The 27,156-nt window shown below is 40.0% G+C and overlaps 1 protein-coding gene across 1 annotated transcript in view; it reads left to right on the forward strand.

Moving 5' to 3' along the window:
* Positions 1 to 27,156, forward strand: part of LOC309565875 (excitatory amino acid transporter 1-like) — a 62,017-nt gene that overhangs the window by 13,975 nt on the left and 20,886 nt on the right. The window contains exons 5-6 of the mRNA XM_082270890.1: positions 22,217 to 22,551; positions 22,691 to 22,924. Coding sequence (XP_082127016.1) covers positions 22,217 to 22,551; positions 22,691 to 22,924 — 569 coding nt within the window. The remainder of the gene's footprint in view (positions 1 to 22,216; positions 22,552 to 22,690; positions 22,925 to 27,156) is intronic.

Raw genomic sequence — 27,156 nt, forward strand, 5'->3', positions numbered from 1 at the left:
GCCCTATGTGAGTACCTGTTTTCAAACCTCCAGATTTTAAAAACTTGGGTAAAGAGCCAGCTGTTGTTGTCACAGGCTTTTATCCTTCATAGACAGAATGATCACATGCAAAACCAGTGGTAGGTGAGGATTGGTTGGAAGTGCCCATGTACATTGGATAGCATAGGATGTAAACATATAGATCAGGAGAAAGTCAAATGTCTCTGGGACACTAGCGCACACCACATGCAGAGAATTGCCAGGGCAAAAAAAAGCAATAAGACAGCTCAGAAAACACTATCATTACTGTTCGGTCTTTGTTATCTGGAGATGTCTGCAGTTCACCTCCCCAGTCTTCCTCTTAAGGCCAAAGCACAAACAGTTCCAAAATATGATCAGTTATGTTTATGGACCTGCTGGAATTCTCTTGATTGCACATGCTACTGGCTTTTAATTTTTTGGTGGTCTTTAATATAAGTTGTATGCCCATCTCACTTTGGTTTAGAAATAGGGCAGAATGTGTTGCAATGTGATAAGGGAGAATAACGTCAGCTGGGGAACCAAAATAATCAGAGTAGTGTCAGAGTAATTTCCAGAGAAGAAAGTTCTTGAATATGTGATAATCCTCTAGGTATCCTGAAGCTGTCAGTAATGTCATATGCATAGAACTTGCTCAAAGACCGAATGTGTCCTCAGATGAACCTCTCCTAATATAGGATACCTATAGAAAAAACATCTGAGAGCACACTTCCTAGAGGCAGCAGGACCTTTGAGGGGTTAGACAAAATAATATAAAGTATACAGGTGAAAATCTTTGATACATCTTTAACTTTTCTTCAACAAATTTGCTTCAGAATTTGTCCCTTCATTGTGGACTATGCAAATATTAAAAAAGTACTGTGTGTGTGTGTGTGTGTGTGTGTGTATATATATATATATATATATATATATATATATACAGTGGGGATCTAAAGTTTTGGGCACCCCAGGTAAAAATTTGTATTAATGTGCATAAAGCCAAGGAAAAATTGAAAAATGTCCAAAAGGCATCAAATTACAGATTAAACATTCTTATAATATGTCAACAAAAGTTAGATTTTATTTCCATCATTTACACTTTCAAAATAACAGAAAACAAAAAAATTGCATCTGCAAAAGTTTGGGCAGCCTGCAGAGTTAATATCTTGTACTGTCCCCTTTGGCAAGTATCACAGCTTGTAAACGCTTTTTGTAGCCAGCCAAGAGCCTTTCAATTCTTGTTTGAGGTATCTTTGCCCATTCTTCCTTACAAAAGTCTTCCAGTTCTTTGAGATTTCTGGGCTGTCTGTCATGCACTGCTTTTTTAAGGTCTATCCATAGATTTTCAATTATGTTGAGGTCAGGAGATTGTGAAGGCCATGGCAAAACCTTCAGTTTACGCCTCTTGATGTAATCCCCCGTGGATTTTGAGGTGTGTTTAGGATCATTATCCATTTGTAGAAGCCATCCTCTCTTTAACTTCAGCCTTTTCACAGATGGCATCAAGTTACTATCCAAAATTTGCTGAAATTTTATTGAATCCATTTTTCCTTCTACTCGGGAGATGTTCCCTGTGCCACTGGCTGCAATACAACCCCAAAGCATGATTGATCCACCCCCATGCTTAACAGTTGGACAAAGGTTCTTTTCATTCAATTCTGTGCCCCTTCTTCTCCAAAAGTACATTTGCTCATTCCGGCCAAAAAGTTAAATTTTAACCTCAACGGTCCACAGACCTTATTTCCAAAATGCATCAGGCTTGTCTATATGTTCATTTGCAAAGTTCAAACGCTGATTTTTGTGGTGAGGACGTAGAAGAGGTTTTCTTCTGATGACTCTTCCATGAAAACCATATTTGTACAAGTATCTCTTTATAGTGGAATAGTGTACCACAACTCCAGTGTCTGCCAGATCTTTCTGGAGGGATCGTGCAGTCAAACGTGGGTTTTGAATTGTTTTTCTCACAATCCTGCGAGCTGTTCGGTCTGACATTTTTCTTGGTCTTTCAGATCTTGCTTTAACTTCCACTGTTCCTGATGACTGCCATTTCTTAATTACATTCCGAACAGAGGATATTGACATCTGAAAACGCTTTGCTATCTTCTTATAGCCTTCTCCAGCTTTGTGAGCGTCAACTATTTTCAGTTTCCGTTTTCTAGACAACTGCTTAGAAGATCCCATGGTGCTGATTGTTGGGGCAAGGTCAGATGAATCTGGGCATTTAAAACCTTTGAGATTGACATCACCTGGTCTTCCCAGACGATGATTGAGAACAATCCATGACACTGGCTGGTCTCAGCCTTGCAAAGGGGGCAATGCATGCTATAAATTCTGCAGGGTGCAGATTTACACCATTTTTTTGTTTTCTGTAATTTTGAAAGTGTCAATGATAGACATAAAATCTAACTTTTGTTGACATATTATAAGAATGTCTAATCTGTAATTTGATGCCTTTTGGAGATTTTTCCATCTTTCCTTGGCTTCTTTATGCACATTAATACAAATTGTTACCTGGGGTGCCCAAACTTTTGATCCCCACTGTACATGTTGAGATATAATCTCCAAGAGGAGCATGTTCCCCATATGGGTCACCCACATTTTAACCGATGTGGGAGTTATAGACTTCCAGCCTAAAAGAATAACCTTCCTGGCCTGAAATGAGGCCCTGGAGAAAGCCACTCTTGTCCTTTCCTCTGGTATAACTTCTTCCAGGAATCCACGTAAACAGTGAATAGGATTCAAGGGAACATTCAACTGGAAGCCTCTGAGCATAGAGAGAACCTCGCTCCAGTAGTGATATAACTTAGGGCATCCCCAGAGGAGATGAATAAGATCCCCAGATGTTTGTCTGCATCTACCACACAGTGGGCTGGGGATTCTACCCATCCTGTAGAGTTTCACTGGGGTGTAATGTACGATATAAAGTTGATATAAGATAGTTGAGTAAGATATAAAGTTGTAACACCTTCTGTGAGACATTACGAGAGCCCATGTTAGTCGACTGAAAAGCCTCCTCCTACTGGTCTCCTGTCAAAGTTCCCACATGCCCTGTTTGGATAAGCCCTCAGGTACTCCTATATGTGATAACACAGGGATATGAAACCCTTCATTTCGGTCGCAGACTGGAGTAGGTGAAAAATGGGAGTGGGTAAAAGTGACCAATCCATTGCATCTCCCTGAGCCTTAACTGCATGGTATAGCTGTAGGTAATAAGACATGTAAGTCGGTAGGGTAAATTTGCATTGGAGATCTAGAAAAGACATTACCTCCACTTTTGGAAGACCTGGGAGAGGAGAGTTACCCCCCCCCCCCCCGAGGCATGCCATCTGTGCCCCTTCTGGATTATGGCAAGTTCAGCATAAGTATTATTTCCCCAAAGCGGACTGTATGCAGTATAACCTGTCACTCGTTTCAGTTGCTTTGATTTATTCCAAATTTTCTGGATTAGTGCATAGGTAGGTTTTTGCCTTTTGGGTTTTTGGAGTGCTTGATAGTCCAGTCCCTCCAGAATGGAGTCCGCACCAGTGCCAATAAGCAAGAGGCAAGCAGAAGAACCTTCGGGGATGGGAGACATGGAATCTATAGGGTGTTGGAGTTAGGCAGCTATGTAGTAAATCCAAGGGTTTGGGAGGGCAAGACCTCCACTGTTCATAGGAAATTGCAGCTGTTCCAACTTAATTCTGGGTGGACAGACACCCCAAAGTAACTAACGAGGAGTTAGAAAGGGGAGTTAAAAAGTAAAGAGATTATCCCACCCTAAATGTTTTCAAGGAAACTACCACAGGGTAATTATGAAAGACATATAAAAGTTGGGGCATAAATATCATCTTAATTTGATTTGTTTTTCTGGCCAGGGACATTTTGAGTCTATTCCAGATATTTATTTTATCTTTGAACTGGGCCATCAAGGGGTGCACATCATCGGCATGATATTCTCGTGTAATTCGCCATACTGAAACCCAGTAATATGTGGGCTATTACGCACTAAGTTAGCCAGAGGCTCAATGGCTATGGCAAAGAGCAGGGGTGACAGGGGACTACCCGGTCTGGTTCCCCTGCCCAGTGCAAAAGCAGGTAACAATCTATCGGACACCCTAATCATTGCATGCGGTGAGCTGTATAAAAGGCGTACCCAGGAAAAAACCTAGCACCGAAACCAAACTTAGACTGTACCTGCCAGAGGTATGGGCAACTAATACTGTTGAATGCTTTATTTGCATCCAGGGAAAGGAGTACCCTCCGTCCATTTTATCTGCCTGCGTCTGCATGTTCAGAAACCACCTAATATTAGTGGCCATGGACTTTTGAGGTATGAACCCTGCTTAATCATAGTGTATAATGGACCGAATACATTTGTTTACCCTCAGTGCCAAGACTTTAGCTAAGAGCTTCACATCACATTGCAACAAAGAGATTGTTCTATAGGAGCTAGGGTCTAATGGGCCCTTTCCTGGTTTAAGCAGCAGTACAACATTTGCCCTAGACATTGAAACAGGTAACGAGCCTACCTTGGCAGAGGCAATACAAACCTCTAGCAACCTAGGCAGGATCATCTCCCCATAGGTGGTGTATACCTCCATGGGAATACCATCATCCCCAGGGGCTTTACATGTGGGTAAGGAACAGGCCGCCCCTTGTAGCTCATCAAGAGTGAGCGAGGGGTCTAATGCTAGACGGGCTGCAGGGGATAAAGTGAGCATGGTCAAGTCATTAAGGTAACTTGTCAAAGGCTCAGAAGAATAATCATCTCGAGAACCATATACAGTGGGTACGGAAAGTATTCAGACCCCCTTAAATTTTTCACTCTTTGTTATATTGCAGCCATTTGCTAAAATCATTTAAGTTCATTCTTCTTCCTCATGAATGTACACATAGCACCCCATACTGACAGAAAAACACAGAATTGTTGACATTGTTGAAGATTTATTAAAAAAGAAAAACTGAAATATCACATGGTCCTAAGTATTCAGACCCTTTGCTCAGTATTTAGTAGAAGCCCCCTTTTGATCTAATACAGCCAGGGGTCTTTTTGGGAAAGATGCAACAAGTCTTTCACACCTGGATTTGGGGATCCTCTGCCATTCCTCCTTGCAGATCCTCTCCAGTTCTGACAGGTTGGATGGTAAACGTTGGTGGACAGCCATTTTTAGGTCTCTCCAGAGATGCTCAATTGGGTTTAAGTCAGGGCTCTGGCTGGGCCATTCAAGAACAGTCACGGAGTTGTTGTGAAGCCACTCCTTCGTTATTTTAGCTGTGTGCTTAGGGTCATTGTCTTGTTGGAAGGTAAACCTTCGGCCCAGTCTGAGGTCCAGAGCACTCTGGAGAAGGTTTTTGTCCAGGATATCCCTGTACTTGGCCGCATTCATCTTTCCCTCAATTGCAACCAGTCGTCCTGTCCCTGCAGCTGAAAAACACCCCCACAGCATGATGCTGCCACCACCATGCTTCACTGTTGGGACTGTATTGGACAGGTGATGAGCAGTGCCTGGTTTTCTCCACACATACCGCTTAGAATTAAGGCCAAAAAGTTCTATTTTGGTCTTATCAGACCAGAGAATCTTATTTCTCACCATCTTGGAGTCCTTCAGGTGTTTTTTAGCAAACTCCATGCGGGCTTTCATGTGTCTTACACTGAGGAGAGGCTTCCGTCGGGCCACTCTGCCATAAAGCCCCGACTGGTGGAGGGCTGCAGTGATGGTTGACTTTCTACAACTTTCTCCCATCTCCTGACTGCATCTCTGGAGCTCAGCCACAGTGATCTTTGGGTTCTTCTTTACCTCTCTCACCAAGGCTCTTCTCCCCCGATAGCTCAGTTTGGCCGGACGGCCAGCTCTAGGAAGGGTTCTGGTCGTCCCAAACGTCTTCCATTTGAGGATTATGGAGGCCACTGTGCTCTTAGGAACCTTAAGTGCAGCAGAAATCTTTTTGTAACCTTGGCCAGATCTGTGCCTTGCCACAATTCTGTCTCTGAGCTCTTCAGGCAGTTCCTTTGACCTCATGATTCTCATTTGCTCTGACATGCATTGTGATCTGGAAGGTCTTATATAGACAGGTGTGTGGCTTTCCTAATCAAGTCCAATCAGTATAATCAAACACAGCTGGACTCAAATGAAGGTGTAGAACCATCTCAAGGATGATCAGAAGAAATGGAAAGCACCTGAGTTAAATATATTAGTGTCACAGCAAAGGGTCTGAATACTTAGGACCATGTGATATTTTAGTTTTTCTTTTTTAATAAATCTGCAACAATGTCAACAATTCTGTGTTTTTCTGTCAGTATGGGGTGCTATGTGTACATTCATGAGGAAGAAGAATGAACTTAAATGATTTTAGCAAATGGCTGCAATATAACAAAGAGTGAAAAATTTAAGGGGGTCTGAATACTTTCCGTACCCACTGTAGGTCTGAATAAAAGGATGATAGTTCAGTAATGATTTGATCTGGGTCGCTGACCACCGCCCAGTGGAGAAGTGAATGGCTCCAATAGCTGGTAAAGGATTGTTGTGACCTAGCAATTTTTGCCAGTAGGCGACCTCTTTTCTTCCACTCTTACGTTCCGCGGCAGAGGATGTCAGGCGATCCAAAGGATCCTGGGCTGACATCCATGCCTCCCTTGCGAATTGGATGGGTCAAACACATAAGATGATTCCAACCGTAGTACCTGGCCTTCCACCTGTTCAAGGAGAATGGAGGAATTGCGTTTAACAGCATTAATTTCAATGATGAATGTACAGCTAAGGCATGCCTTGAAGGTTTCCCACCTCAACAGGGCATCTTCAGGCTGTGTGTGTGTACTGAAAAAGTGGTCAATTTGCTGGGTTATGCGATTATGAGAGGGTAACTGCTTAAGCCAGAAAGCATTTAGCTTCCACAGGGCCCTGCACATAGTGGATGGAGGCTGGTGTTCAGCCATATCGTTAAAGGGAAGTAATCCAATACCCCACGGGGGAAGTATTCCACCCTACAGATATAATTGGGTATGTGGTTCATGCCCAAGCAGAGGTCTATGTGTGAGAGCGATCTGTGCGTCATGGAAAAGCATGAAAACTGCCGGGTGTTAGGGTTGAGAAGACGCCAGATGTCAAGCCAGCCCACCGAGAGATGACCAATGGTAGTGCCCCTCCCCCCGAGAGGCAGTTGGATTTCAATGATGAATGTACAGCTAAGGCATGCCTTGAAGGTTTCACACCTCAACAGGGCATCTTCATGCTGCGTGTGTGTACTGAAAAAGTGGTCAATTTACTGGGTTATGCGATTATGAGAGGGTAACTGCTTAAGCCAGAAAGCATTTAGCTTCCACAGGGCCCTGCACATAGTGGATGGAGGCCTGGTGTTCAGCCATATCGTTAAAGGGAAGTAATCCAATACCCCACGGGGGAGGTACTCCACCCTACAGGTATAATTGGGTATGTGGTTCGTGCCCAAGCAGAGGTCTATGCGTGAGAGCGATCCGTGCGTCATGGAAAAGCATGAAAACTGCCTGGTGTTAGGGTTCAGAAAACTCCAGATGTCAAGCCAGCCCACCGAGAGACGACCATGGTAGTGCCCCTCCCCCCGAGAGGCAGCTGGAATTAGAGGGTGACTATCCAACTGAGGATTGAGGCAACAATTGAAATCTCCCATGATCAGGACTGGTATGTCAGGTTTGTTAGCCAGATACAACAGCAGCAATTGCAGGATTTCCCTGGAGAATGGAGGAGGAATATAAACATAAGCCAGAAATAGTGTTAAAGTATAAAGTTTACAGTCTAAAAATATGAAGTGGCCCAATGAGTCCACCAATGAGCCCAGTTCCTGGTACGCCAAGGCTTTGTGTATCAATACACTCACCCCATGAGAATAAGCAAGTAAGTGGAGTGGTACACCTTACCAACTCATGGGTAGTGCAAACAGTTGACCGTGTCTCTTGTCAGATGGGTTTCCTGGAGACCTATAATGGCTGGGTGGAACTTCCGGATGCAGTAGGCGAACATAGTATGTTTTAGTGGGCCACTTACTCCTCGGACGTTCCAGGAGACTAGTGGAGTAGCTGTTGCATTAGCCATTTTACAGGTTTGACAGGTATGTAACACACTGTGAGGACCCTGGTCCCATTGTGTTGGACCGTGCCCTTCTCCTGAACGAGGCGCAGGGTAATCTTGTGATCCTTATAATTTAACAGGTGAGCAAGCATGAAACGTGGTGGGTATGCTGGGGGGAGAGGACGTGGTGGTGTGCGGTGTGCCTGCTCCACTGCAAAGAGGGGGATGAAGTCCTCTTTGCCAAATATTTCCTGCAGCCAGTGTTCAATGAATTCAGTGGGGTCACGACCATCTACTCTCTCAGGCAAGCCAATGATCCGGACATTATTATTATTATGCCGGAGGCGATTCTCAAAGTCGTCAACTCTGCTTTTGGCTTGTGTAACTTGTTGGTCAGCCATTCTGGCATCCCTGGCAAGGGGGGGTAGCTGATCCTCCAAATCACTGACCCAGTCCTCCACTGCCATGGTTCTCTCTCTGATTCTTTGGATGTCCTAGCGGAGAAGCGACACTGTTTCTTTAAGACCCCAAAATTGCTCTTTAACCTCCCTGGCGGTATGATTATTTCAGATTTTAGGTGCTGAAAGCGGTACCATTATTTTGCATGTAATTCTTAAGGATGAGCAGCCCAAACCAACTATTTACATATGATTTTTTTTTAACTGTTCTTTCTTCTTTATAACATCTCGGGTATGATAAAGTTTGAAACCCAAAATCATAAATTATAATATAATAAATAACTATAAATAATAACAAATAATAATAATACTTTTTATTCAATAAATTATAGTAAATAACGTAATCAAAAACCCTGACATTTTTTTTTGGCCAAACAAGGATGCAATATTAGTAGTCATATTGCTTCAGTAAACATCCCGGGTATGGAAAATTTTAAAACAGGGTACAGCACAAAGTCCAACCTCAAAATCAGGACAATAGTACTGCGTTTCTTTACGGATTTTCCTTCCAGTGTTGTCACGTTTGGAACAGCAAACCACACACATTCTTGTGGGTGCAGGCTTCTTTTCTTTTGGTGGAATGTGGTCAATAAAGTGATGACCAGTCAGGCGTTCGGGGTTCACAAAACCAGCAGCACAGTGTCCAGATCTATTTACAGCTGTTGGTGTCTGGTGCCTGAGAAATATCAGTTCGGCAACTTTACAAAGTCCACATAACCACAGGCCTGTCACTTTTTTTTTTTTTTTTTTTAGTAGAATAAATGCGTTCCACAAACATTGTTCAAGAAGATGCCTGAAGATTTTTTTGTAATTTTTTTTAGTTGTTTCCGCATTGCCGGATAAAAAGTCATGGCCTGGTCAGCTCTGTCCACACCTCCCATGGTGTTATTGTAATCCATCACCAGTTGTGGTTTCATTACGTCTTTTCCACCTTTTGTGTGTAGAGGTGTAGAGGTGTTGTGAATGGTACTTATTAGGCACACATCTTTTTTGTCACGCCATCTCAGTGCCATCATTTTGCCTTTCTGCCAGGCAACTATTTCTCCTGCCTTGAGCTTTTTATTGGCAAATGTTGGTGGCATCTCACGTCGGTTAGCTCTAACGGTCCCATACGCATCTGTCTTGTTTTGAAGAAGCATTTGGAAGGATTGGGAAACAGAGATTTCGGGCACAAAAGTTTTGTTAAAAAGATTTCTTTTATTCAATACAAAACTAAATATTTTAAAATCATTGAAAAATACAGGCAAATGATTGTGTATTAAGGACACAATGAGACCACATAACAATGGTCTATGTTGTACAATATCTCAGTGCATAGAACTTATAAAAGTCGGTTTACATACAGTTCAAAGTACAAGATCATTAGTAGTCATATAATCCTTGGAAACGTATTACTTGTTATCAGAAGAACCGCCGACGGACACCCAAGCAGTATGGTGCCGGTCAGCAGGGTCGACTGAAAATATAAGTTAACATTCACCATGTAATATATGACCTTTGCTCGACATGTTTCGCTTTCTTAGACAAAAAAGCTTCATCTGGAGCATATCATTTCTTTGTCTGTACATATAGTAATCAGGCACATATCTTAATCTCCATAGAGAATTCTTTAACGAGGAGGACTGTGCGTTTTGGGAAGCTCAGAAAGGCAATGTATAGTGACATAGTAGTGAGGGTAGTCACTCCATGTCTCATATCAAACTTAGGAAGGACCAGAGCTTAAATGTAGGGAGCGTGTCTCCTCTGCTTGTATGTCGGCCCTTGCCACGCTGTTCCCAGCTTCCGCACAGTCCTCACCGGATGGGGAACCTCCACCATGGAGGTGGCATGTTGAAAATATCTGGGGTTGGAATTGGGGAGGTCTCCAAAGGAACAGTATCATCCAGTGCACCAGGCCCCTCTTGGTCAGCAGCCTCCGAATCAAACAGGGAGGCTTGTGCATCACGAAGTGTGGAGCTGCCTGCACCCAACAATTTCTGGGTATAGTATAAAGCATGTCCCTGTGTTGCTCTTTCCCTGGGGGTTTGCCTGGTTTGTGGGACTTACCCCCAGTGTCTTTTGGCTTGCCTGTGCCTCGTGGAGCACGCTGTGGCTGAGGGAGACCGGGGCCATCTTGGATCTCCAGGGCCGCCATGATCCCCACATCCTTTTCTCCCCTTCGGGTCATCCTCAGCTCCGGGTGAGAAGAGGACAAGTCCGGGTGGATTCAGGGGACGGTAGCCAGCAGTTGTGTTCGGTATGGAGCGGGTAGGATGGCGAGGGAAAGATCAGAAGAGGATGTATCGCGGGAGTTCTGTAACAAGCGTCCTTTCACATGCCGTTGCAGGCCACACCCCCCAGCACTTGTATTCTACAATCATTTACGTCATTCTACCCGACTAAATGAGAACCAGCATCCTTTCTAGTCAGAACACATCATCCTTTGCGCATGACTGACAACTATATACAGTAATACGGTTATGAACCATATCTTCAATATATTCTCAACTACACAGTTTGAATAGATTCTACTCATTTCCATCTCATTCTACTCATTGCCATTTGTATCTATTTGTTGGCAGCTTTTTTATCTTGTTTAAGAGTCCCCAGCCACATTCTATTTCTGGCAGTAATATGCCAAGACTGATTATCTTAGTTATCATCATCATTTGCAACTTCATTGGCAGTTTTCAATTGTTTAAATATGTATATACACATTTTATAATGTACTTAACCTTCAGGCATTCAAGCAAAGGTTCCCCCTTTCTCATTACTCTGGTTTGACAACAGCTTAAAAAACTACACTGGAAAATAGATGTTTTCCTTTCAAATTTAGTATAAAATGTAGTTTACTAGTCTATCAGTAGCTGAAGACACTATGGGGTGGATTTACCAAAACTGGAGATTGCAAAATCTGGTGCAGCTCTGCACAGAAACCAATCGCCTTCCAATTTTTTTGTCAAAGTTTAATTGAGCAAGCTGAAGATAGAAGCTTATTGCCTACCATGCACAACTGCACCAGATTTTGCACTCTCCAGTTTTAGTAAATCAACACCTTTGAGTGTTGAGTGTTTTCTTGTGTACACACCATATGTAATAAAAACGTAAGTACCAGCAAATACTATTCATTACATGTTTATTCTAGATATTTCTTTGTAAGTATTAAAGCCTTACTTCAGGAATTTAAAAATTCTACCCATGCATTGGGATCACTTGGGTCTAGGTGAAGCTGAAGAGTCTGCTATACTCACCTTACCCCAGCTCTGGCTAACTGCAACACTCTACTCCAGTGCACTGGGGCTGGGGGGGGTTGGTCCCTTGCCATCATCGCATACAATGCAGGGCTATTAATCCAACATTGTATGTGGCAGCGGCAAAAGTGTGACTTATGCCCCATACACACGTGCAGATTATCTGCAGACTTTTGTCTGCAGACTTACCAAAACCATATAATATGAGGTCAAACCTAAACACTTTCAATTAGTATGCAATCCGGCAGGCCCTTGCACTACATAGAAAAGGTAAGTCTGCAGACAAAAGTCTGCAGATAATCTGCACGTGTGTATGGGGCATTAGAGAGGAGACCCTGCCGTAACTAGGAATAAGGTAAGAAGTTCTACTTATTTCTGAAACCCTAGACTGAACAAGCAGGTAACTCTAACCATCTAACCGTATGGAAAGCCGACAGACAAGCTCGCAGTATCTGTTATTTACAGGTATTTTAATAAAATTATTATATATTTTTGTAATTTTTTTTTTTCTTTTTTACATTTTGAATTTATATATACATATGTAGCATCTACATATTTTCGGGAAAGGGATGCATTAGCCCTGAAATATGGCTGAAATGCTAAGAAAAGTACTTGTACTTTAACTTTTATGTATGATGTCATTGCACTGGACTCTGGTATCTGTCAGACTACAAAGAGATTACTGCCTCCAAGCTGTGAGCACTTAGATTTTTTATTCTCCAATAACAGTCGGACAGCTCTGCCTTAAAGCAGGAGTCTAGGTTAGAATCCTGGAGATTACATTACATTTCTCTCCTGATTGCAGAGGAAACAAGCATATTCCTGCATGCCAGGAGTTTTCCAACTAATGTTTTTTACAGGCACAATCCGCTCCTGCTTCAATTTTAAATGAAATCCAAGGACTCTATAAAATACCTTTTAAATAGAATCCCTGTATTCATTTCTTTTTGCCTCGTTTTGTTACCGACCCTTTGTGTATCATTCCATTCTGGTGCATAATAAACGACATGTCATATGTGAGACTACACTGCCTGTGCATAGTATAATATGACAATGGAATCCCTTTTGTAAGCGTAATGGAGTTGGTTCTCTTGCAACATTGTGCCGAGTTTTTTTGCATTGTGGCGCTGAAAATTTTCTAGTTTGACTTAATGATTTTTACAAAGTAAGAAGGAAAATCATTTAGGTTTTAAATAAAAATAAATAAGTCCTTGGTTTCCAAATAGAAGTAAATGCAGTAGAACTTTATAAAGAAGGTCCTTGGTATCTAGGGTTAAATGTGGAACTTGAACATTTTTTAGGTTCAAAGCATGGGAATTTTGTCAAAGAAGTTCACACGTAAGCAAAAGCCTTGCATTTGAATTGGTTAGATTGGTTTAAATAAATATCACTGATGAAAAAAGTATAGGAACCATTATGATACTGACATCTTGAAAAGCCAAAGATAACCTTGATTGACTTTTAATCCCTGTTTATACTGCAAAAGGTACTCTTTGCATCTTCTTCGTGTGTACACGTACTAAATAAAAATAGCTTGCTTGTCATACAGTATGTAATCCGGTTACATCATGCCCAGCAATGCGTGATCTTAAACCAATACAGGATACTTAAGGAAAATGAACACCCTGGTGTATGGATACTTGTAAATGCATACAACATATACGCTCACCGGTCACTTTATTGGGTACACCTGTTCAATTGCTTGTTAACACACATTGCTAATCAGCCAATCACTTGGCAGTAACTCAATCCATTTAGGCATCTAGACATGGTGAAGACGACTTGCTGAAGTTCAAACAACAAGCATCAGAATGAGGAAATAAGGGGATTTAAGTGACTTTGAACGTGGCATTGTTGTTGGTGCCAGACGGGCTGGTCTGAGTATTTCAAAAACTGCTAATCTACTGTGATTTTTACGCACAACCATCTCTAGGGTTTACAGAGAATAGTTCGGAAAAGAGAAAATATCCAGTGAGCGGCAGTTGTGTGGATGAAAATGCCTTGTTGATGTCAGAGGAGAATGGACAGACTGGTTCGAAATAATAAAAAGGCAACAGTAACTCAAATAACCACTCGTTACAAACAAAGTATGTAGAATACCATCACTGAATGCACAACACATTGAAACTTGAAGCAGATGGGCTACGGCAGCAGAAGGCCACACTGGGTGCCACTCCTGTCAGCTAAGAACAGGAAACTGAGGCTACAATTCGCACATGGCCACCAAAATTGGACAATAGAAGATAGGAAAAACGTTGCCTGGTCTGATGAGTCTCGATTTCAGCTACGACATTTGGTGGGGCTCAGAATTTGACATAAACAACATGAGAGCATGGAACCATCCTGCCTTGTATCAACAGTTCAAGCTGGTGGTGGTGGTCTAATGGTGTGGGGGATATTTTCTTGGCACACTTTGGGCCCCTTAGTACCAATTGAGCATCGTTTAAATGCCATGGCCTACCTGAGTATTGTTGCTGATCATGTCCATCCCTTTATGACTACAGTGTACCCATCTTCTGATGAATACTTTCAGCAGGATAATGCACCATGTCACAAAGCTCAAATCATCTCACCGCTGGATTCTTGAACATGACAATGAGTTCACTGAACTCCAATGGCCTCCACAGTCACCAGATCGCAATCCAATAGAGCACCTTTGAGATGTGGTGGAATGGGAGATTTGCATCATGGATGTGCAGCCGACAAATCTGCAGCAACTGCGTGATGCTATCATGTCAATATAGACCAAAATCTCTAAAGGAATGTTTCCAACACCTTGTTGAATCCATGCCATGAAGAATTAAGGCAGTTCTGAAGGCAAAAGGGGGTCCAACCTGGTACTAGCAAGGTGTACCTAATAAAGTGTCCGGTGAGTGTATATGAATATAATATTGTCCTCCAAAAATGTGTGTATTATAAGAAAAGTTGTATTTTCTTAATAAAGAATAAATACTTAATACCAATACAAACATTTAAAAAATATAGGTGTTATATTTTAAACTTTGCAATGCCAAAAATATATTAATGGGAGTCAGGGAGCAAAAATATTAAATATTAAATCCATTTATTCTATATTTTTCCTTTTTGTAAACATTGACTACATTCTAAACCAATTACGATAAACAGAGGGCTATTTGATAAATATGATACCATATACTCTGCAAAAGCTCGTAAAATACATTCACAGCCTCTGTTCTGTCCCACATCATGGACAATGCATATGTCCATTCTGCTTCTGTCATTTTCTATGCCCACCTACATGGGCTTGTGTGTAGCTATGTTTGTCCATGAACAGCTCAATGGCCTTTAATCACTGCCATATTTTTATTAATACACAAAATGCTCGATATAGCTTGGGCAGGTAGAAGTGTAAAATCCAACGTGCAAAAAAAATCCTCAAAATTATTGAAGCCCTATGGGACCTGATAATCTGTAAAAGAGGAAGTTTTCTTGAGATGACTTGGTTTTATTGCAGTTAGTGAAGAATAAGCTAATTACATGTAATAGCTATAGATAATTCTATTCAAAATAAAATTGGTCAAGACAAATAGTAATAATCCAAAACTGAGGACAAAACCAACAACAGCTAGCCTTGTACAGAAGAAATGGCATATTTTGCAATCGAGTCCTGAGTTCCGACCTCAATCTAAATGAAATGTTGTTGATAATCATCAAAAGGACATTGATTAAAACAAACAAAATACAGTAAAGATGGAGGAGTGGCACAATTTTGTATACAAGAATGATCCAAAATAACTTCAGAGGGTATTACCACTAGTAAGGAATTTTCTGTAGTTATTACATTACCGAGTGCACATACATTTCCTGCCAATTATCTTAAACAATGTTCTCAGCAAAGCTCTGACAGCGTAAAGTGTTGTATGCATTGTTTGTTAAATGTGTTTTTATTAAAATAATTTAGATGACAGCGAGATCGCACTTTAGGAGCCATACAGAAATCCAGAGCATTCAAAACGTTTTTCCACAACTGTGAATGTGTTATTTTCAGTGTCAGTTGTAAAATTCCTTCTATTTTTTTACATGCCCTTGAAGCAGCTGTCTTGTAAGCAGATGTTATTATATAATTCTTTATAATTTTCTGATGTAAATAGCCTAGTTAGCATATTCAGTGAGCTAATGAAAGCTGGTCAATGCCTTCACCGCAGGCTCCAGTGTGTTTGTGAACTGTCCCGATCCATTTAGTGTAATTGCTTTTGTCATGACATTTTATTCATAGAGATTCAGGGAATGTTTTCCTTGAAATGTCTGTATAATGGGAAGTAGATATTACTTTTCTTAGCCTCCAAGGAGTAACCGCAGATTATTTTTAATATTGCATAGCAGGTTCATTTGAAATCTTTAAATAGAACATATATTATATCCAGTAACATTGTTTTCTTTTCAGTTTCTTGGTTTGTATTTTACTTTATATTATTCTGCTGAATGTGTTCCAATCATAAACATATTCAGAAAAAGGTTCTAATGCTTCTGGTCTCTTCAGGAGGATACTGTACCCCAAACCATATGGTGATCCCAGGACAGTCGTATCCTCCAGCCTTCTCTGATGATCTTTCATCTATCCTCAAAGGACACAAAGCAGGGAGGTTATCTAAGAGGCAGAAACCAGTCTGTATGTCCTGTAGGTTATCTAAGAGGCAGAAACCAGTCTGTATGTCCTGTAGGTTATCTAAGAGGCAGAAACCAGTCCGTATGTCCTGTAGGTTATCTAAGAGGCAGAAACCAGTCTGTATGTCCTACGTTATTTTAACATCAAAGACAAATGTTCTGCCTATTTTACAATCTACAGTATATAATCATGAGTTTTACATTAAGTGCTGTTATTTTACACGAAGCCAAGTTACAACCATCTAGAAACTTTGCAGAGTTTGCCTCCTCAGATATTAACCTTTTACTTTATGTATTCTGAGAAAACAGAGATATTTGCATTTGTTCCTGCATCTGGTCTTTTTAAATATACTTTACTATGTCTTTTACATTGACATTTTGCCATGAAGGGTTTTGATGCAGTATAGAAAAGTAATATCAAGGTGATATGATTTCTGTATAAATGTTTGTGAGTTTTTCCTAATTTAATGAGGACTGTTGCTTTAGACTTATAATTTATGAGCATCTTCCACTCTCATCAGGTCATAGTGAGACCCCGGTTCCACTCTAGTTAAAGTGGGATTAAACCCATTGATTTAACTGTTTCCTAAAGCAGTTGCAGTCAAGGCATGCCCTAAATAATTGTCACAGTTGCTTGTGTTCTCAACCAAATTCTCAAGTAATCAAATGGCTGCTGTCATAACTAATCACTAGTGATGAGCCGAACACCCCCCTGTTCTATATATATATATATAAATAAATAACTTTGATCTCAACAAACTAAAAAGCAAAAATCTCTCCCTCCCTGCTTGGAATTCGATCTCACAAGCATCGCCATTGCAGGTCTGGTATTCTACCAGCTTCGCCACCATCAAGTACGGCTAGGTTGAATACACTTTCCCTGCCTAACTAACTAACTACTATCTCACCCTACACACAGTGGATGACATAAAAGTTAGGGAGAGTATGTTTAGCTTAAGTAGGCTTGGTGGCATAGGTGGTAGAATACCAGGCTTGTAATGATAAGAGCTGTGAGTTCAAATCCCCCTGCCAGCCAGTGATTTATTTATTGGAATTCAGAAGTCAGAGAGTCCATGATAATGCAGGAACTTGATCTTCCTGCGAAGAAGCCCATTTGTTCGTCATTTGACGAACAAGCGAACAGCCAATGTTCGAGTCGAACTTATGTTCGACTCGAACTTGAAGCTCATCCCTACTAGTCCCATGTACAGCACCATGGTAACTGCAGCTTAAACCGAGTCTAAGATGGCAGCTTCCTTGGCTGTAAAAGATTAAAGAATTTAGTTCCTCTTTAACAATTAAGCGACCTAGTCAGCCAAGATGTTTAACTATAGTTGTTTGAAAAATGATTGTGAGTGCAGGGATCAAATCAAGAGTATTGCCAATTAATTTTATTTATTTTTTGTAGCTGTGTCTAAAATGTGGGAACGCAGGAAATTTAAGAATGCAGGCAAATTAAACTCATTCATTTTATGATTTTCTGCAGACTGGACAAATCTATGGGGTGTATTTATGAAAAATTTGCAGAGCTATTTTCCCTTCAAAACAACTTGTACATTGGTTCTGTGCAAATGTCTGGAAAATGGAAGGCTGCTAGGCTATTTTCTCTCCAGGTCAAATGTTCTCCATTCAAAAAGGTAGTGTGAATCAGGGAAATTAAGCTGATGATCACAGGAAATAAGTACTTTTTTTTAAAAAACATATTTAAAGCCATCATAAAAAATATAAATACATACAGTACAAATGATGTATAGGATATTGATTACTAAAGTATTTTTAAAAGCTGAATCCAGTGTCTGAAATCTTTTAGATATTGGATTTGTTTTGTATAGACCACATTATTGATGCTGGATGTCATTGTGCAATCGGACAGGGTTGGGGACTGTGATCGTTTTAAAAGGATATGAGCGCGTGATCTCTACTATGCGGCAGCAGGTATCTCATTGTATTGTTGGATAGTGATTGTTTCGTAAAAACAGAAATTTAAAGTTCACTGTAAAATCAAAAGTTTTGGATAGAGTGTAGAAGGGTTCACACCTCTGTCAGGTCAGTATGGCATTAAGTATGTGTCGATGCTGGGGAAAAATCATCCCCTCTATTGCTCCTGCTGACCATCATAAAAAGTGAAAGTGTGAGGTTAAACCTTCCAATAATGAGTTCTGTTCCAGTGACAACTGTCTAATAGGAGATATCCCCTTGCCTTGAAGAGTTCTCCTTTTACTTTCTGCTATGTCCTAGGACAGGAAGTAAATAAAAATCTCCGTCAGGACGCAGACAGCAAAAATACACGACAAGGGTCGTAGCTATTCCCTACTCTATCCAAAACTAAAACAAACATTTTGGCTAGAGATACGCTTTGTAGGTAGTCAGACAGTTCTAGCATCAGGTCTCCTGACATCTGCAATTATAAAAATGATATTGTTTTACTGCTAGTCCCAACACAATTGTGTTTTAGTTCAATATGGCTTGCTCAGACAAGAGGTCTAGGTTTACAAAAGTTAGTTTCTTACCTAGTGTACATGACCAAACATCTTTTGAGCTTAAAGTAGAACTATAGGCAAAACCTTATCTGTGTCCCATTGGGGAGATTTACCTTCTCATAGCCAAAAAAGGAAGTGAAAGGAAATCCCTGCAAATTAAGGGAATCCCTTTGGGGGCCCCCGAGGTCACCAGAACTAGTGTCACCATATGAAGGTTTTCCCTCCATTACTTTTCTAAAGGACAACTCAAAATGTGGGATTTTCTTTTACTTTCAATGATAATGGTAAACCGGACAAATAGAGAGGGTGAATCTCCCTAATTGCGACACCAACAGCAATAAAAACCTAATAGGTTTTTCTTATCCATCTACACTCTTCCCAAAACTAAAAAATGTTTTTACTTTTGTTATAATTTTAAGATTTAAAAAAAAAAAAAAATTCTGATACAATTTGGCATTAGTTCAGGCATGTTTGGATCCTAGTCAAAACCCACCTGAGCGAACTAGCGAGGAAGATGTCCTCTGTACTGGGCAAATCGTCTATGGCTTGGGCATTCCCCGCTCCACAGCTGTGCGTATACAAGGGATGTGTATATGTAGGGCTGCAAGGCAGGTAATGGCAAGCGGGGCGCAGTACACACCCGCTACATGGGATTGTGGCTGCCGAAATGTTGATTTAATAAAGTTTTCAAAAAAAAAGAATTTGAATGGGTCTTTAAGCCGCGTGCGGCGCGCACGGGGCTCTCGGGCGGGAGAAACGTGACTTCGCGTCATAGGCTGACACGTGACCTTATAGAAGTTTCGGTCACGTGGTCAAATAGGCCTTTATAAACGGCTGCGTGAGGGCTCCGGGCACAGTTGGTCGAGTACGGCGCAGCGAGCTCCCCCCCCCCCCACCCGTCGTTGCACTTTTATGTGGCTCGTCACTCTCATTATGAGGGGGGACTTCTGATTTATTTATTTATTTACTTATTTATTTATTTATTGATTCGCTTGAGTTTTTTATGACTAAGCGATAATTTTATTTACATATTTATTTGGATTTTGAATTATTCAATATTTATTCGTATTTTGATTAATAAAGACATTTGAGTATTTATTTATTTATTCAATTATTTATTCATTAATTATTTATTTATATTTTTTATGCCAATAAAAGTGCCGCGGCCATTTTAATTACCAATGAATTGTGTTGGTTTTTATTTATTGGTTATATTTATATGATAAGTGCAGTCTACATTCCCATGTCTTGGCCGCTTATGGTTGAAGGCAATCCAGGCTCTGAGATAGTTAAATAGCTCCACACTATTAGACACAGCTTTTCAAGCTGCATACATTTACCAAAATATTTTTCTGGTACTTCTGTGGAACATAAAGTTACTCTTTAGCAAATTGCTTACTTGATTATGAACACTATTTTCTTATAGTACAGGAAAGACTGTAGAGTACTGTATTCACTTTGTCACTTGTCTGAGATATATTTAGTGTGCCCATGTACTGATCATTGTAGAACACCTGCTCCTAGAGAGAGAAACAGGTGCATTGAATTACTTCCTCTTGTAAACTTTTTTGCCTTAATCTGGACCACTGGAAGTGAACGTTTTTAAAGCTGCCATGTTACAAAAAAAAAGCAAAAAAAAATAGTGTTACCTGTAAAAGAAGAGCGTGTACACCCATCTTTCTTGGTGTCCATGCTGCTGAACACCACTCTTTTCAGTAGAAACGTCCCTGCAAACTCTGCTGGCAAACCAACACTTTCATGCATTTTGATCTCCTGGGTCCCCCAAATCACTCACTGGTTCCTCCTGCTGACCTCCACATCACTACAGGATGCAGAAGTCAGATAGAGGTCACTAAGAGGAACCAGTGCAATTTGTGGGGGACCTGGGACATCAACACTCCTGAAAATGTTGGTTTCCCAGTGGCATCTGGGGAACCATTTCTACCAAACAGAGCAGCGTTTGGTGGTGGTAGCAATGGGGACAGTGAGTATACACTCTCTTCTTTAAATGTAACAGAAGTTTTTTTTTATTTTATGATCCACAAAGGGGTTACTTTAAAGGTATTTTTCTAATTCTCTATTACAGTGTTTCTCAACCTTTTTTCAGTCAAGGCACCCTTTAAAATTTTGGACAATCTCCAGGCCCTCCAATCTAAAATGTAAAAAAACTATTCTAATAGTTTTACATAATACATCAACATCCACACACATAGGACACCAAATGTTACAGGGGATTTATTCTCCAAAATCCAAAACACTTTTGCAAACAGGTAATGATGACTAGTATTCCAGTATTTCTCTTCTCCCTCAGTTTTTCTACATTACTCAGCTTATGTGACCCCAGTGCTGACCGAGAGGGGCAGGGGAGGGTCAAACAAGGATGCTGTGCAGACAACCAACATCCTCCTTATCAGCTGATGACATCATTGGTTGTTAGGACGCTAGCGGCTGGAAGGTCATAATGGTGCACAAAAAAAACCTGTGGCTTTTTGTAACTAAAAGGCATGCTTCTTCCCCCTGCTGGCTTGTATACAATTTTTGGGCAGTTTTTAGGCATTTTGCCAAGCCACCCCAGAAGAAACCTCAAGGCACCCTGGTTGAAAAAGGCTGCTATATTATATCAGCTAGCCAAATTACACTACAACAAAATTTAATTGTAACCAGTATGTTGGGATCTATTTATTTTTGTAGAATGGCAGCCCAGGTCTAAAACACACGTGGACTGATTGGAACATTTAATTTCCTTGATTGAAATATCTGCTTTCAGTTTCAGTAATATTTATTACTAGTATTTCAGGCATTTGCTCAGAAATAATGTGTTTGTTAAATTAAGGCTGATTGATGTGAGCATGCTGAAGGTGTAGATCAAAACATAATATATGAGTCATTCATGCAGAACACCTGAAAATGACCAAACAGTCTAATAAAGTAGATTACATAAGTATTTCCTTCCTTGGACTTACATACAAAGAAAATGGTTGCTCCAGAGCTTATTTAGAGATTTTACACCAAAGGAAAGAAGATATTTTGTCCTCTTCAATATTATACTATTAGGTAGATATCAGTGACATGAAAATTCCAAAGAATTTTAATTCTGAGTTGTAACATTACAAAACAGGAAAAGTCAAAGGGAAGAATACTTATGCAATGCATTATAACGGTGTACTGGTCTGCATAAGGTGCTAACTACTGCAGGAACATTTTTGAGATGGCTCCTTCTGATTTTGGTTGTCCAAATAAGTGACTGCATGAGGGGGAGGGCTCCATTTTTTGTTACAAGCAAAAATTAACTGGTAAATTATGGTGCAGTCTCTTAAAACAAACGAGCGCAAACTGTTTAAAAATCAATAATGAATAATTTTACGTAATATCGGTTTATAAATGTTATTTGCTTCTTGTTTTAGTACAAAACACAGTACAGCACAAGGGTTTACAAAGTGCCTGTCCCATCTGACGCAAACATGACAGCAGTGACTGAGCAGACCCCAGAAGCTTTTAACATCAGTGACATTGTAGACAATGTGACCCGTGCCATGGGACAACTTCAGCAAATGATAGACCTGGAAGAGATAGTGCCTGTGGCAGGTACATCAAATGGAGTAAATGCCTTGGGTTTGGTGGTCTTCTCCATTGGCTTTGGACTTGTAATTGGAAACATGAAGGAAAAAGGAAGGGCTCTCAGGGAGTTCTTTGATTGCCTTAATGAGGCCATCATGAGGCTGGTGGCAATTATCATATGGTAAGAATAAAATCACTTAATATTGACTATAACAAGTCTAGAAAACTACTAAAACATAACTATATTATTATTTACACTATATTGCAGCTTTTCTGTCCTCTCTGTCAAGACCATAACTGTAACCTACATATCTTTCTAGGTATGCTCCAATTGGTATCATGTTTTTGATATCAGGAAAGATCCTGGAAATGGATGATTTGCTGGTTATGGGAGGACAGCTAGGCATGTACACCATAACTGTTATAATAGGACTCCTCATACATGCCTTGGTTGTACTCCCATTGCTGTTCTTTATTGTTACTCGAAGGAACCCATGGCCATTCATTGGTGGCCTTATTCAAGCTCTCGTCACTGCCCTGGGGACATCATCAAGGTAAGAAACAGCAGGGGAACGTTATGTAAGAAAAACAAATGTTCATAAGAAATTTCCTTATTTTTTTAAATTAGAAAATAAAACTTTCAAGTGTATTATTTTCGTATAAATACAACTAATACTTTGGCAACCAAAAATAATATTTATGTACTGCCCACCATTATCTAGCGAAAAAAATCAGAGATAGGATAGATAGGATAGATAGGATAGATAGGATAGATAGGATAGATAGATAGATAGATAGATAGATAGATAGATAGATAGATAGATAGATAGATAGATAGATAGATAGATAGATAGATAGATAGATAGATAGATAGATAGATAGATAGATAGATAGATAGATAGATAGATAGATAGATAGATAGATAGATAGATAGATAGATAGATAGATAGATAGATAAGATAGATAAGATAGATAAGATAGATAAGATAGATAAGATAGATAAGATAGATAAGATAGATAAGATAGATAAGATAGATAAGATAGATAAGATAGATAAGATAGATAAGATAGATAAGATAGATAAGATAGATAAGATAGATAAGATAGATAAGATAGATAAGATAGATAAGATAGATAGATAGATTTGATTAGATGCTCCACAGCAGATGCATATTAAATCTCACAGCAAACAGAACACAAGACCATAGGATAATAAGTATCCTAATATACTTCATTGGAAAAATTGTTTGTTTCACCATAATTGCTTCTCTATTTGTTGTTTGCATTTTTATAATTAAAACTAAACCTGTATAATGGTTAAATTCTGCAAAACTTTCTGCAAGATGAGCTGTCTAACTATATATGTGCGGCTATCTCTGTATATAGATATTGTTGGCTTGCAGAAAGATTGACAAGGATAAGCAGAAAAACTTGAGAAGGGGGTAAAAACAATTTGTGTTGGTATAACTTGAGCATGTGATGTTCTGTGCATTTGGAGATATTTAAATTTGCCTGGTTATAATTAACCTGATCTAAACTATTTCTAAGATAACAGTGTTCAAATGCAGGCAACTTGTTGTGTCTGAAATTACCGGTAATATTTTACAAAATTGATCCCTCTAAAATATCCTTGGATCTAACTTTGTCCCTAAACCTCTTTAGGTTTTTTAATTTTTGGAGATGTTTCGGTTCCCCTGAATATATTCTAACATTTGTAATCTACCTTAATACATCATTCTTTGCCAAAAAGCATTTGGTAGCAAATTTGGCTAGGTATATTTTATTTCCTTGGTTTTTATATGGGAATAAATAAAAAAATCTCATGCAATGTTTTCCAAAACAGGATTTACATAATTTGTGTACCCCGTAAATTTGCAACAAAATATAATCAATAAAGTCTGTAATGTACATAGAGGAATGCTAAAGCTCAAAGTAAACATATGCGTTTTACTCTAGGAGAGCATAATTCCCTTTTTATTGCTACATTGTGACTCGCAGTAGAAAAAAAAAAAAGGTATGCATAAATTGTTGGCATAACCTTAGGGTTACAACGTTTACACCGGTTTTACGATCACAAACAAAAAAAAATAGAAAAACACTGCATTCACCTAGAAGATCACTTGAAGTGCAGGCAAATGTCATCCAGATTATCTGATGTCATTGTTGGGACTTGAAGTTTGACCCAGGGAACAGTAAGCTCCCTTTGAATTTAAACACAATGCAGAAGCATTGTGTTAGGCTTCATTCACAGACGCAGGTAGAGGTGGTAAAACCAGGTGGTTGAGCGACAGTTTTATTGCCCACAAACCACCTGCCTGAATCTGGGCAGCTGCTCAGGGCAGTACGCATACTATGGCTGCAGCAATAATGTAACAGTATGTCACATTCAGTGTGGTCATCACTGACCTTTGTTGAAAAAATATACTTTAGTTTATATAAAATTTATAAAAAACAAGATACTTTATTGGAGTACATTCCACCCTGTACTGTGACGCAACACATGACTACACTACCTGCATTACTGATGTTGAACACGACCAATGCAAGTATATGAGGCTGCTCTGCAACCGTGTGCAGTGAACACAGGTGCGGCAGTAGTACAGCATTTAAACAAATGGCCACTGCCCCCACCCACTGGCTTTTACAGCAAGGGGCACATGGAAGGGCGACGCATGTCAAACAAAACCGCATTTACAAGGTTAAATCAGGGAGTGAGGAGGCAACATAACTCACCCTGTCAAATTGTCACCAAAGAGTGATCCAACGTGGATCTCTCTTCAGAGGGCACTGCATGTGTGAATGAGTCCCTAATGGGGATCTGCAACAGGCAGTCCTGTAAAGCGCTGTGTTGTGAGATTGGAAGCCCAGGAGCCGACAGCTAGCAGTTTCAGTGCCAAAGTTGACAGAGGTCTAAGAAACCACTGAGACCAGCTGCTGTTTTAGAGCGGCACTGGGACAACTCTGGGATGAATACCTACTATCCCTCCTTTAAAAAAATGCTCTCAGGACTCAAGTCATTAAAAAACAACGAGGCAGAAAAATAGCGGAGCTCCTAGAACAGGTAGATAAGCTTGATATGCTTTATAAGAAATTCCTATCACAAATGGTGGCAGGTGAAATTATGGTAATGAGGAAAACGACTACAGGATATCCTGAAGCACAAACTGAATAATCAGTGCATTAAAGCTCAATGATCATTTCTGAGTTTGGTAATAAACCTGGTAAGGTCTTGGCTAGAGCACTGAAATAAACTAAAATCACATATCCTGAACACTGAGGCTGGCGTACAAAGCTTCTAAAAATCGCAAAATAATTTAATTGATCTGTCAACCTCTTCACAATCTCTACTCAGAAGGCTCTACTCTACTCAAGGCCCCTTTGTGGTCACTTTTAACTCCTTATAAAATGATCACCAACTCCAAGTAGAAGCTCTATGAGCCCATGTTACACCTATACCCAAAAATGGCAAGTATTTTTCGGAGTCCACTAAGTTTATTGACCTAAAGTATTTTATGAAGATTCTGGCTAACCAAATACTTTCACGTCTCGTACATCTGGCTAAAGTTGGCTTTGTCCTCAACCAAGAAGCTAAGGACATCACCAGGGCACTCAACGCCATCCACCCGGAGAACACTCAGAAAATACTCACTATCCTGCTCTCAGATGTTAAAAAGGCATTCAACCAGGTGGACTGGCATTTTCTAAATAACCCACATAATTATATCGGGGCATTCATGGCATCAAGGATACTGAGTCCCCTCACAAAGTATTAGATGTTAGGGGGCTCCCTTAAAGCCCTGCAGATGATCTGCTTTTTTTAATCACCCATATGTTGAACTCCCTCTCATATCGGATTGCATAATTCCCGCCAAACCGGTCAAATTAACTATGAAAAACCTGAGGGCCTTACTCTGACAGTTTCTCCATCAAGACTAATGCTGGCCTCATCGGTAGAATTTCATTCGGATGAAAAAGTATAAAAATCGCTCTCCTGATCAGTCTATGGTGCCTTCATGGACTCAACAAATTTTGAACAACTTTTCACTTTAGTACCATGTCAAAGTCTCCATTTTCATAGAAAAAAATGTTCTATTTCCGAATTTACTTTGATAAGTGCATGCGCATAAGACTAGCTATGGTTTTTCTCGGCTGGAAAGTGAGTTCAATTATTAGAAAAACGGAAGCCAAAAAACGTCCATCCTTGTCCTTTGTTTTTTTTTTCTCTTGCTCTTGTCTAAACCAACTATTGAATAGTCTCCTTTAACTTTTGAATACACATTCTGAAAGCGATAATTTTCTAACAAAATTCTACAGATGTGAGGCCAGCTCTAATTATATTACAGCCAATTTCCCACTGAAATGGGCCTCAGAATCTATTAAATATTTACAAATTGTTCTTACCAAATCTTTTACAAAACCTTTGAAGTCAACTTCCCACCATTCAATGCTAGGCTTAGACAGGAGTTTAAAAAGTGATGGTCTGGCACTTTCTCATGGTTTGCAGCATGCAGGACTTTTTATGCGCTTTCAGAAAACACACCCTAAAATCCCAATCTAATAGAAGTCTATAGGAAAGCGTGGGTAACCTGCATGAAAACCAAGGGTACACTGCGCTGCATCCACACAGCAGCCAAACTTCAGCATGGCACATTGAAAGCGTCCTAAATGTACCCCCACTCTGTTTGAAACAAATAAACCCACTCTCCATGAACATATATGGTGTGCAAACATCAAAAAACTCAAGGCAATAGAAGATTTAACAGCAGCACTAAAACACAAAGAACTG

The sequence above is a fragment of the Pelophylax lessonae genome (assembly GCF_965119305.1).
Source record: "Pelophylax lessonae genome assembly, chromosome: 1".
Classification (NCBI taxonomy): domain Eukaryota; kingdom Metazoa; phylum Chordata; class Amphibia; order Anura; family Ranidae; genus Pelophylax; species Pelophylax lessonae.